The sequence below is a fragment of the Nothobranchius furzeri genome, chromosome 18 (assembly GCF_043380555.1).
Source record: "Nothobranchius furzeri strain GRZ-AD chromosome 18, NfurGRZ-RIMD1, whole genome shotgun sequence".
Classification (NCBI taxonomy): Eukaryota; Metazoa; Chordata; class Actinopteri; order Cyprinodontiformes; family Nothobranchiidae; genus Nothobranchius; species Nothobranchius furzeri.
The window spans coordinates 27,208,037-27,221,049 of record NC_091758.1 but is presented as its reverse complement, the minus strand read 5'-3'; the positions used below and the strand labels follow the sequence as shown (position 1 = coordinate 27,221,049).

The following is a 13,013-nucleotide window of genomic DNA, read 5'->3' as shown; positions in this document are numbered from 1 at the left end:
ACGTTCTCGTCTTAACTCAGAAATCAACAACTCTGGGTAGAGTCTTCGTTAGCTGGTTACAGTTTCATTTATTCTTAGCTATTCTTGTCGACGTGACTGGAACAGCAGTTGGAGGTTTAGGGACGGTCGTTCCCTTCCTCCGTGATGTTGGTTCAAGAACTGACTGAAGCTGGTGATGGTTACAGTTTACAAAGCTCTCAGGACACTCCCACTCTCTCAGCAAGAAAGCTTTGATCATGTGTCAAAACATGTTATGCAGATATCGTTTATCTGGACTCTGTGTTAGATGGATAAGGTGAAACTGACCTTCTTTGCTGAACACATCTTTTACTGTCATCAACCATAATCATAATTAATCATTATTATCCCAAAGCATAATAATTCATTTCATGTAATTAAAATACCTTTATATTGAACCAAGTGATCATTTATGACAATTATGTTAAACAGTAATAAAATCAATGAGTTTTATTAATTATTATTATCTAATTATTATCATCCTGAACTTGAAGTGTCCTCCTCCTGGGATGGAACAGCAGCAGATATGGATATGATCTTCCAGACATCATGGCTCCTTGATTAATCTGTGGATTTAAAAGTACTGTTTGACCCAGCTTGACCCAGCTGGGTAGATGTGCCCTTTGCCACAAATTAGAGAACCTTCATCACGTTACAGATGGATGGATGGATGGATGGATGGATGGATGGATGGTTGGATGGATGGTTGGTTGCTTTTTTGATTGATGGATGGATGGATGGATATATGATGGATGATTGAATGGATAGATGAATGGATTTTTAATGGATGATTGAATGGATGGATGCATGGACGTAATTGGGGGGGGCGGGGAGACATGTCCCCCCTCTTTTTCCAAAGTCAAGTTTTGACCCCTGCACTTTTTACCATCCAAAAACAATATTACGCTATATTAAAATGACACTGGTTGAGCTCTAGGACCAAGAGGGAAAACAACCGTTTGTGTTGAAGCCCGTTTCCCATTAGAGCATACTGCAAAGACCCCCCCCCCCCCCCCCCCCTCCCGGTGTCCGCCCCACTTCTAAAGTGAAAATTACGTCCATGGATGGATGGATGGATTCATGACGGATGATTTAATGGATGGATGGATGGATGGATAGGTTTCTAGGACAAATGACTTGTCAAACTGAACCCAGCTGTCTAAATACCGTGGTTCTCTTTGACTGACGAGCTCAACATTTGAAAGCAGCATGTTGTTGCTGGTCTGAAATATTTCAGTGTAACTCAACCGAAAAACAACAAGTATTTTTGTTTGTTTTAGAGCCTAAAGCTTATCTCAGAAATCACCCTCATCAATGACAACAAAACACAAAACTTCAGATCTTGTCGTTGTTTTGTACAAACATTTCTGCTTGTAAGTTTCAACAGGAAGAGATGGCGCAACTTACACCATAGTTGGAACAACTGCATCATCAAGATAACACGAGGCCAAATCAAACTGTCTTAAACCAGATCTCACTGAACTCATTCTTATGTTAAACAATAAAATATCCCATTCGTGAGGAAGAGGAGTGATGGTAAATATTTTCGTGACGACTTATACAGGTTTAGAAATTGTATCATTTCAGTGGAATTCCACTCATAGAACCTTCAGGAGTAGAAATTACAAGTTACACTCCTCTGGGAATTCAATTAGTCACACACAAAGTAAAAAAAAACTGCTGCTTCAGATGGAAAACAACCCCATGTTTCCCAGATGTGGAGTTGTGAAACTCCACCCACATATCTTTCAACTGAAACAGGAGCATTTTCTTGCTAAGTTCGGTTGACGCCCTTATTGATGACAACTAACTCGGGTGTGCATCACCAGTGTTGGGAAAGTTTGTTTAAAAACGAACTGGTTCAGAGGTCAGTTCATACATTTTAAAATGAACTAAATCATTTTCCAATAGTTGGCACCCATTCAGTCCACACTCATACCCAGCTGCAGTTTTAACCCTACAGTATAGAGCTCCGGATCCCACGTGACTCTGTTAGTGGACGCCATTTTGGCATGCAAAAAAGGTAAACAAACACGGATGTAACCATGAACATGAACGGGATCCGCTTGTATTTTACTTCGTCGGAGTTTACTTCACACTTTAAAACAGAAGAAATCGTTTTATATAGTCAGAAATTAAATAGACTAAACATCTCTGACCCTTACCGTGCCCCTGGGATACATTTTAAAAACGCCAGAAGCTGTCGGAGCGGACTTCTTACCGGCACAACACCGGACCTGGCCGGGGAAACCCCTCGGGTTTCCCCCGGCCGGAGGAGCTGGGGAGAAGGTCTGGGACTCTCGACTCTACTGCCGACAGCTTCTGGCGTCGGAGCGGACTTCTTACCGGCACAACACCGGACCTGACCGGGGAACCCCTTGGGATTTACCCGGAGGAGCTGGCTCCGGCGGCTGGGGAGAGGGAAGTCACGCTACTGCCCCCGCAACCCGACTCCGGATACGCGGATGAAAATGGATGGATGGACGGACAAATAACAGATTTACACGTAAGTAGTCTCTGTGAGACAGATAATAGCAATCCAAAGTGCTTTTTATGTGTGATCTGACAATTGATCAACCATTGCTTAAAAATTAAATACAGCTTAGCCGGTTAATTGCTGTCATCATAAAACACGTAAACGGTAGCACGCAGAACTCACGAGGCAACGTTTTACGTGATGTTTACTTGCTGCTATGAGTAATAAGACAGAAAAAGCCACGCCAAAATAAGTTTAGGAAGCCCACTAAGAATCATAATAAAAGCATTTAAAATAAATACCACACACAGTTGAGGAAACGTTGGTTTAAGTACCTGATATGAAGTGGTCGCTGCATAAGTGAAAACCTTTACTCTCGGGATCCCACAGCTTCATTTTCGCCCGGTCTCTAGTGCGTTTTATTACAATGATCCAACGTTTACGGCGCTCCGGATCTTGGGGAATCCTGTAGATGGCTCATTCCTTATGTCGTCCGCGTCTGTTCTGCATCCTGGGGCACAACAGGAATCTACCATATTTCCCGTTTGATTGAGTTTTCTGACAATAACAAATAGTCCAGCTGCCGGCTTCTGCATGCCAATATGGCGCCGTTTCGATTTGAACTGTTGCATGCCGGGAGAAGTGACGTCAACTCCCGGAGCTCTATATTCTCAATAACATGAGGAAAACATTTTTTGAACAGTTGTTTTAATGGGAAATTATTAAACAAACTTAGGAAGCAGGCTGAAGTAGCAAAGTGCAATAATAAAAGTGCAAAACACTAAAATATGCATAACCTTTCAGTTAATATATAATCATTCAGTTAAGTCCCTTTTCCTGCAGTAACCATTGATGCAAACGTATTGCTACTGCCGCTGCATCCGTTGGAATTTTCCTCCATGCTTTGCGATTTGATGACATCACGTTCGAGTGGTGTGACTCCATAACTGACGTCCTCCACAGAGCATAGACATAAAAGAGTAGACGCCGCACCAACTGCTACTGCTTATGTTTGGCCACATTTGCAGGTTCTACTTTTTATAAACCCTACAGTTAACAGGATATTTTAGCTAAGCTTTAGCGCTTGGAAAAGCTCTGAGGAGATCTGGAGCTAGAACGGCAAATGAATGCGTTCATAAACACGTTTGAGCATGCCAGGATGAACGCACTCGTTTTTACGTTCGTCAGGCAAAATACAAACGAGTTCAGTTCACGTTCGCGAAAAAAAAAAACGAACAAATTCACGAACGATCGTTCAATGAACGCATTCGGGCACAACACTGTGCATCACTGCATCGGAGGAACTGTCACGTGTGTGATGTGTGCACATTCAAACAGGCATGGCTCTCAAAAACAACTTTATAACTTTATTATAGTACTTTAACCACATGATCTGCAAATCCAATTAAAAATTCCTGATTTGCTTTTTTTTCAGCAGCACCTCATGTCTTTGCAGGATCTTGCTGATATGGCACAGCCATGAGCCAGACGGCAATAAATAATGATTATCCGGGTGTGAAATATTCGTTCACAGTCAGGTTTCAGCTCTGTACAGTAATCAGATACATCCGCACACATAAGATCAGTTTTCTGAGTGTTTTTGTGACATTGAGTGGAGGTTCCTATGCCCAGAGCATGATGATTTGTAACATTTGTAATAATTATCTTTAGAAGAACAAGATAAAGCCATCTGCTGTTAGCAAGCTAACTACAGAAACATACTAACCTGCTGAAGCTTTTTGACAACAAACTCTCAAACTGAACAGAACACAATGCTTAAAGTACTTCAAATCATAGGGAAACTGTAGTCTGCTATTAGCTGATGCTAATGCGCTAATTTCAAGGGTTTATGTGGCATCAGACCCATCAAATCACAATGTCCAAAAAATTAAATTATCAAGTTCTTTTTATTTATTTTTGTATTTATCATTTGTCTTCATTTAATAAAGCATCCTTTTCAAATTGTGGTTAATGTATACTGTATATTTCACATGAATGTTTGACTCATGCCACTAACAAAAGTGTGGTTACCAAAATAAAAGCTTCCTGGTTCAAATAAAGGACAAGCCTAACGAAAATAAGGTAGTAAACGAAATCTGCTGTACCTGATACAAAACTTAAAAGTGACCTAAATCTGTTAGACACAAATAAAATTATTAAATGCAAAATAACACTAAAATTATGTTTGTAACAAAAACACAAAACATAAACATTGCAGTAGTTTGCTCTCTAATAATAATAATAATAACACAACATGGGAGAGCATACAGAACGCTGGTCTTCACCTGCTTGCTTTTAATATACAACCAATTTCAGTTCATGTTTTTTTCACACTATCACAAACACAAGCAGAACCCTCCAGTTCATATTTACACCTCATTTAGTTCTTTATCGTTGGACGGTTGGTGTATGCTATGTAGTCTCTGGCTCTGGTGTTTGCTGTCCACGGAGTCCAGTATGTTAGCTGAGTGAGAGCAGGCCTCTCCTCTTGCAATCTTCTTCATGTGGTTCACTATAAACCTCCTGAACTTCCTCGTGGCAAAGAAATAAACCACCGGGTCCAAGATGCAGTTGAGGCCCATAAGAGCCAAAGTTATTTGATGAGCGTCGTTTAGCATCTGACGAGTGTCCTGGTCATAGGCCACATGGCCCCAGCCCTCTGTGATCTGCAGCACTGCCAGCACCCAGGGGCCTTGGACTATGTGGTGGGGTAGGAAACACAAAGCAAACACTCCCACTACTGCCAAGAGCATCTGCAGAGCCCTACGTTTCACCCCTCTAGGCTTTTTAGATGAAGACATTGTGGAACTGTTGGACTTTTTGGAAATGAATGTGTCAGAATGAAACTTTGACTGTGGAAATTGCTGGGAAAGTAAAGCTTGAGCGATCAGAGAGTTACACAACACGACCAGAAAGAAGACAACAAAAAACATTCCAATTATTGAGAAATGAATGCTGGCTACTTTCTTCTTGTATGAATTGGTTTCATTCTGGTATCCCTCAAAGCATCGGATTTTGTCCAAGTCCTGCTTGGTCGCTGGTGATAACAGGTAAGGAACGGATATCGAAATGGTGAAAACCCAAATTAAAGCGCACACAATGATCCCCCGACGCCTGTGGTCCAAGGAGGCTGCATCCAGAGGCCGAGTGACCGCCCAGTACCGGTTAAGACTGATGGCTCCAAGGAAGAGAATGCTACCGTAGGCGTTGATGAAAAAAAACGAGCCTGTCAGCCGACACATGAAGTCCTCAAAGATCCAGTCACCCCGACGGCGGTAGTAACTAATCCAAAAGGGAAGCACACACACGAAAAGTAGATCGGCAATAGTCAGGTTGGTCATGTAGATCCGAATTTCTCCCATAGCCTTTGCTTCCCGGAGGGACCACAGGACAAAAAGCACGTAGAAGTTGGCGATGAAGCCGAAGATGAAGAAGATGCTGTAGATCACAGGGAATAGCAAGTAGCGAAATTCCGAATCCAGAAAGGTTGTAGAATTCTGGACCGGGGTTCCTGTCACAACTACTTCCTCAGAAAGTCCCATTGTTATCTGCAGGAGAGATAAAAGTTCATCAGTCTTCCAGCCGTAAAATAACAAATTTAGATCTAAAGAAGCGAGAAACTAAAAGGTTTATTTTAAGGTTTAAACCCTGATGTGAAAGTTTGGTGAGTTGGCAAAAAGAAAGGATGACGTCTTCATGAAACTTTTAAAAAAGATTGTTTTCTGGTTTTTACTCTACTTCACAACTCACCAGTCATTTAGGGTTCAATCAGTATACAAAGCATCTATCTGGATGTCTGAAGCTACATTTGACCTAGCCTGGAAAGCCATCCTATACATGTGGATTTACAATGTCATTTTTGATTTGGCAGATGATGGTCTAGATACTATGCTAACATTTGATCATAACTTGCACACTGGGTCTTGAGCCAGAGACGTGCACCAAATAAACAGAACAAAGGCCAACAAGTACAAAAAAAACATAAAAGGCAAGAAAGTTTAAAACTGTGACAGTAAAGAATTGAATCATTAGATTTTCAAGTATTGTGTGAGCATGGACATAGTTTTGACTTTAGAAGTGGGGGGACACAACCGGCATGAGGACCGGGAGGGAGTCTTTACAGGAATCATACAAAAAATATGTCTAAAACTACAGCCCAGAGGCTCTTTTATGCAATGTCAGGAATGCAGAACTGTCAAGTACACAGGTGGCAGGAACGGCCAATCACACATTAGCAAGTATCAGCAGAGCCAATAGATGAGCTTATGAACGGTTCTAATTGGAAACAGGCTTCAACACAAGCAGTTGTTTTCTACTTGGTCCTAGTGCTCAACGAGTATCTATTTAATATGGCGTAATAGTGTTTTTGAACGGTAAAACATGCAGGGACAAAAGTTGACTTTGGAAAAAGTGAAGGAGGACATGTCCCCCCAGTCCCCGCCCCCAAAATTACATCCATGTGTGAGTGTCCTTTAAAGGGTTACTGGAGTCATGTTGCTTTAAAAAAGGAAAACAACTGTGGTGCAGCAGGTTAATAAGAAATGCAGCAAGGAAACATTTCAGTGTCTTCTTACCTTTCAGAAATTTATTTCTAGATTTCCATAGTTTTTTCTTGTTTAATACACAGTGTAGCAAAGTTTTTTGCCTTAATCTGCTGACAGTTGCCACGCCACACAGTTGCTCTGAAGATGGCAACTGTGTGACGTGGAAACTGTCAGCAGATTAAGGAAAAGACTTTGCTACGCTGTATATTAAAGCTTCTTTCCGGAGTATTTCTCTTATCTGATGGCACCATCTAGTCGCTGACAAGCATATCACACTCCTTCAGTTTTTTTAAGATGGCGATTTCACGTTTCTGTTTGTAAATGTGCTTCTATAGCCAACAAACAGAGCTAAACACGTTGTTTTACGAGTAGCATTCTCATGTCGTGTTGTGTTCTCATTTATTTATATTTTAGAGACTTACTTGTCCGTAAAAAGTTCATCAACTCTGCAACAGCCGAGGTATTCCTTAAATTTGAAGCAAGTAAGCAGTAGTCTAACGCAATTGGTTAGTTCTGGTCGGCGTTCAGTTTCCCATTGCACGGAGCTCTGCAGGGCAGGGGGCGCACTTAGCAAATAAAAAAAGATGTGTTGCTTACATTATATCACAGTAAATGATAAGATAATCACTTTTATGGATTTCTGACAAATCATACATCATTTCTGAAAGGAGAAAACTCCAGAAAGCTGCTTTAAGCAAGAAAAAAAACAATGGATATTGAAAAGAAACACAGAAAGAACATTTCAAGAAATCGTATTTATAGATTCTGATACATAGATGACTTTAGCTTCATCTTTCTTTATTATTTGTTTTCTTTCTTCTTCTTTTTTTTACTTTCTATTCTCTTTTTTATCCAAACAGCAGAAATCAGCTTGTAAAAACAACTTCTCACTTCTTATTTATTGTCTGAAGCATTTGTTTGTGATGCACGTTGGCAAAAGCCCCTATAATTAGAATTGCTAGTTTTGTTCTTACCTCCTCCTCACTTGATGCACCACAAAAATAGGTCTCGATTCCTGTATGTGAGTGGTCTGATGAGTTATCTTCTGTATCTGTGAGGTCGCAGAGTACAAAACTCAGAAAAGGAAGAAAAAAAGCATAGAAGGCACAAAGGTACTGGCTGCTGTCAACCAATAACACGATATGTGTTTTTATGAATCAGTTCAAGCAAAAATTGTAAAACGTTTTTGTATTTTGTATCATTTTTTTAATTATGAAATGTTGGATTAACAAATGCAATGAAGGTTTTGTAAAACATGTTATAACCAAAGTTACACTTTTTATGAAGTAATGAGTCATTTTATTTCAGACATCCTGAAAATGGGATTTTATTTCTTCTAGTTGATTTTGTGCTTCAACTATGAAAACTATTTCTCCTTCATATGTCAAGCAAAATTATTTTGTCAAAAATTCTGCTTCTTTTAGTATTTGTCATGATTTCTGCTCTTATTAATGCTGGTTTGCATTAAGTCTCAACACATTGATAGAAGAGCTGAGTTACATCCCTTTCCATGTGGATTACAGCCAATATAAAGAATTCTAAGAATAATTCACTAAAGTGTCAAAGGATGTTTAAAATTTTCCAAAAAGGTTGCTCAGAATTAAATGATACTCCCTTCACAATCTCCCTGCTTCACTGGGTTCCTGTAATTCACATAGTTCATTTAGGGCTCTTGGTTCTGGTTTTTAGGAACATAAACAAGGATAAGCACCAACCCTACAGTTGTGTGCAAAGGTTTTGAGAATGACAAATAATTGTTTCAGCAAAGTTTTCTGCGTTGGCGTTTTTAGATATTTTTCTCAGCTGTTTCTGCATTGAAGTAAAATTACAAGCACTTCATAAAGTTGCTGCCAATTACTAGGGATGCACCAATACTGATACTGGTATTGGTACTGGTCCGATACCAGTGCATTTGACTAAACATGGCTTCACTGTAACTTGTCATTTCTGTTCACTTAATTTTTTATTAATATATTTTATTTTTTATCTATGTCAGTCTTTTCCTGTTGAAAGCAGAGAAGAAAATAAAACCTTTATTTCAATTCATTGCATTTTTTTGTGGCAGAAGTATTGGCATCTGTGAGTACTCAGAACTAAGTATCGGTATCATAACAGTTTGGAAAAATCGGTATCGGTGCGTCCCTAACAATTACATCAGGCTTATGCAAAAAGTCAATATTTGTAGAGTTGACCTTTTTTTGTCAAGACCTCCGCAATTTGCCCTGAGATGCTGTCAATCATCTTCTGTATGAAATCCTGACTGATGGTAACCCACTCTTTAATAATCAAGCTTGGAGTTTGTCCACCTTGAAGATTAGCCAAAAGTTCTAAGTTGTGATCATGTCTGAGGAGTTTCAAGGCCATTTCCTGTTCCCCCCCCCCCCCCCCCCCCCCCCCCCCCAAGCCACTTAAGAGCACTAAACCGTATTGCACTGTGCTTCATCTTGGTGCAAAAGGCTGTCCTTCACAAACTTGTAGATGGTTGGAAGTTTCTGTCTGAGGATGTTTTGGTAACAATCTTAGTTGCAGCAATATCCTTGCCTGTGAAGCCCCCTTTTTTTTCTTTCTTTTTTGCAACGCAGTGATAGCTGCATGTGTTTCCTTGCAATTGTTTATGGTTAACAGGAAGAACAATGATTTCAAGCATTACTCTGCCTTTAACACATCCCCTCTGCTATTCTAACTCATTCAGCATGACACAGAGATCTCCAGCTTTGTGCTCTTTAGCAGCGATGAAATGCTTTGGACCTGGTTTTATTAGGATTAAAGGAACAATATATAAGAATTATACAGTAAAATTGCCACAAACAGTCTAATGTCTCAGTCATGTTGAAACAGATTTCATTCTCAGCCATTTGGGGGTTTGTCAATTTTTCTTCTTTCAAAAAAAATTCAAGAGGCACGTGGTCTTTGTTTACAATCTGTGAGTCCCTTGGGTTAGCAAGTTTGCGCCAAGCTAACACTGGCACGCCGGCATTTGCAATTCGACAACAGAAGGCAAAAAAAGGCAAAAAGAATCTTCAAGTGCTGATCGTAACCAGTGATAGCCATGAAAACCACGGTACGGTAGTGAGAAACTTACTTTTTGTTTATAAAAATGGACTGCAGTACCTAAATTTGACCACAGGATGTCATTCATACTTTATTCTTTTGTACCTTAAATTTCATTTTCATAGCAAAACACTTTTGGAGCAGCCCTATCATGCTACATACCCTATAATTGTGTTGCCATTTTAAAGGTTTGTTGATAAGTAGATTTATTACTTTGGTTTGATTATTTTTTAAATTACTTTTGATTTTTGAATAACTCTGGTTAATTTATGTTTTCTATACATTTAGTACAGTTTTGGGTAGAAGTTGATTATGGCAAGTCAAATATTTTTAGAAGCACTATATTGTCCCAGTTCTTCTTTTTCTTTTTTTTTTCTTCTTTTTTTTTTTTTACCAATAATAAGCTTTAATGTTTAGTTACCATAGTTGTTATCTTGTTAACTGGTTAACTGTTTGACTATATTTAAGTACTATTAAAGGGCAAATAGTGGATGACAAGTCAACTTCACCTACTTTGCTTTTGTTGTTTGTCTGCTACGAATAAATTCCACAATAAGATGTTTTAATATAATTCAATACATGAAGCAAAGGCAAACAATACATTTTTCCCCCTTTAACCCTCCCACTGTCTTTATAGGTGACCCTGCGAGGAAAGTTGATCATTGACATCAACTTTCCTTGCGGGGTCACATCCATTAGGACAGTGGGAGGGTTAAGTTAATTTTGTTTAAAATATGTTTTATCACATGTTGGTAAAAACATATCAATGATACAAATGATAAGAGGTAATGTAGCTGTGAACTTACCATAGACCTCTGCTGTCTATTTTCTGTGTCTTTACAAGAAAATGTTCTTCACAGGTTTCTAACTGTAGTTACGTCTCATCAAGTCCGGGCATGAGTGTGTGAGTGAGAGAGTGTGTGCACTGTCAAAGGAGGAAATTAAGGAGGTGTCAGGAAGGAAACCCCTGCATGGCGCAAGAAACAGATTCACCTCCCCATTTTCTCACGTGACAAACTTGTGTCTTCCAAATCCTAACTACACACCCACTTTGGTGTAATTTGGGAATTTTGCAGATGGCTTTTATTTTCCTGTTCCTGATTATCCAGACTGTTTTGTCTATTGAAAACTAAATAGGAGAAAAAGGAGCACAGAAAAACACACACCTTAACAATAAAGCATAAAAGATGTCAAACACTATTTGAAATGACACCACCTAATTATTGATGTTCATTTTAGCAGTTTTAAAGTACGTTAAGTTTCTGAGATTGGACCGATTTAAGGACACTGATGATCTATGAGGGAATTTTTTTTTTATCTTCAAAGGCAGGTAAAGAATGGAGGCATCATTCGTTTATTAAATTAATATTTTGTTAATTTTAGGGACAAATGTACGTGCGTGTTTTTGGATAAATATCCATGCCAAATCACTGCCTTTTTACTCGTTTTGTATTCTATAGTTAATGGATTAACTGGTTTTGGAGATCAAGTTGGAGAAGATACAATCACATCAGTGAGCCGTGATCTGTCACAAGACTGGAAGGATGCACAGCAGCAGCAGAAACAGGAACCTGTTGGAGGACAGTTCTGTTTTTTTGGCTGATGAGACCACAGATATCAGCCCAATCCCCAATACTCACACTGCGCCCTGCAGTCTTCAGCAAAGTGCACTTGGAGAAAGTGCACAATAGGGTTCAAGTGCGTAGTACACACGTGTGCAAGAATTGCAGAATTGAGACAGGGAGCACTGTTACTCTGTGTAACATTGACTTATATTTCTTCTAAAATGCTTATAAATCTGAATGTTACTTTTTACATGTTATGTGCCTTTAGGCAGGGGGACTACCAATGGAATTGAGGCTTTTGGCTATTATTGGGTACATTTACATTGTAAAATGTTTATTAATGCACACTGTTCCTCTACATCAAACAAAAGTTATTCATTCATTAATTCATTCATTCGTCGTATATGGCAACGACACTGTTACGCTCTCCAGCACCCAATGGGGCATCAACGTATTCATGTCTATGGATGAGACTGACCAAAATAGTTACTACAGCTAAATTAGAAAAAACAAGACACAGAACTTATAGATCTCAAAAATAACTATGGTCAACTCAGTTATAAGATGTGTGTCTGAAGAATAATACAATTCATTATCACTTGATGGATTAGATTATTTTTCGTGTTGCCTGTATTCGGGCAGAAAGGAGCAGAATAAAGGATGTGCTGGAATCTAAAGAATAAAATGTGTTTTCATCCGGCTGTGTTTACATTCGTCACTAAGCAGTGCTGCAGCTGAATAGTTTCTATGATTTGATTGAAGTGTCATGTCACTAACGCCATATGCTGCGAGGGATTTGGTGTCATGACAAAAAAAAACTCGGAAAGCCCCATTTTATTTGTCTTGCAACTATTAAAGTTGTTTTTGTGCTTTGGTGATTGCAACACTTTCAGGAAATGACTTCTGCTGCAGAAGTAATGCATCATGACCACACGATGGAGGCAGAGGCTCATTTTTCAGCAGTGTTCTCTACATGGGATTGATTTGATCCAGACTTTAGATAAATTCTGTCTTCTTGAACTGCATGAACCACCACTTTCACTGCCTAAAGCTGCACACACCCCCCACCCCCCCACCCCCTTTCTGTTGTGAATGCTTAATTCCAGCTTCTATGTACAAGTTCACAACACAGCACATCCTCCACTCCCTGGTGCCACAGTATAATTCCTGGATTAAGGTTAACGAGCCTCCCAACCTTATTGCTGTTATTATGGCTTGGCAGTGGAACATGACAGCAGAGCTTTTTTTGGTGGTTGTGTGCCCTGCATAACTGCCAGACATGCTGTGCCATTACTGGGTGTGCAAGCTTGCCCTGTAAAATCTCTCTTTTTTACCTTTTATTTTTCACATGCAACTCAT

At 39.5% G+C, this 13,013-nt stretch overlaps 1 protein-coding gene across 1 annotated transcript; it reads right to left on the bottom strand.

Annotated features, from left to right (window-relative positions):
- Positions 1 to 4,382: 4,382 nt before the first annotated feature.
- ptafr (platelet-activating factor receptor) lies at positions 4,383 to 11,011 on the bottom strand. Its single transcript, XM_054741683.2, has 3 exons — positions 10,896 to 11,011; positions 8,013 to 8,089; positions 4,383 to 6,042 (listed from the first exon to the last, which is right to left on the bottom strand). Exon 3 carries the CDS (start codon positions 6,034 to 6,036, stop codon positions 4,864 to 4,866), a length of 1,173 nt encoding a protein of 390 aa, XP_054597658.2. The 5' UTR covers positions 6,037 to 6,042; positions 8,013 to 8,089; positions 10,896 to 11,011; the 3' UTR covers positions 4,383 to 4,863.
- Between the last annotated feature and the right edge of the window lie 2,002 nt (positions 11,012 to 13,013).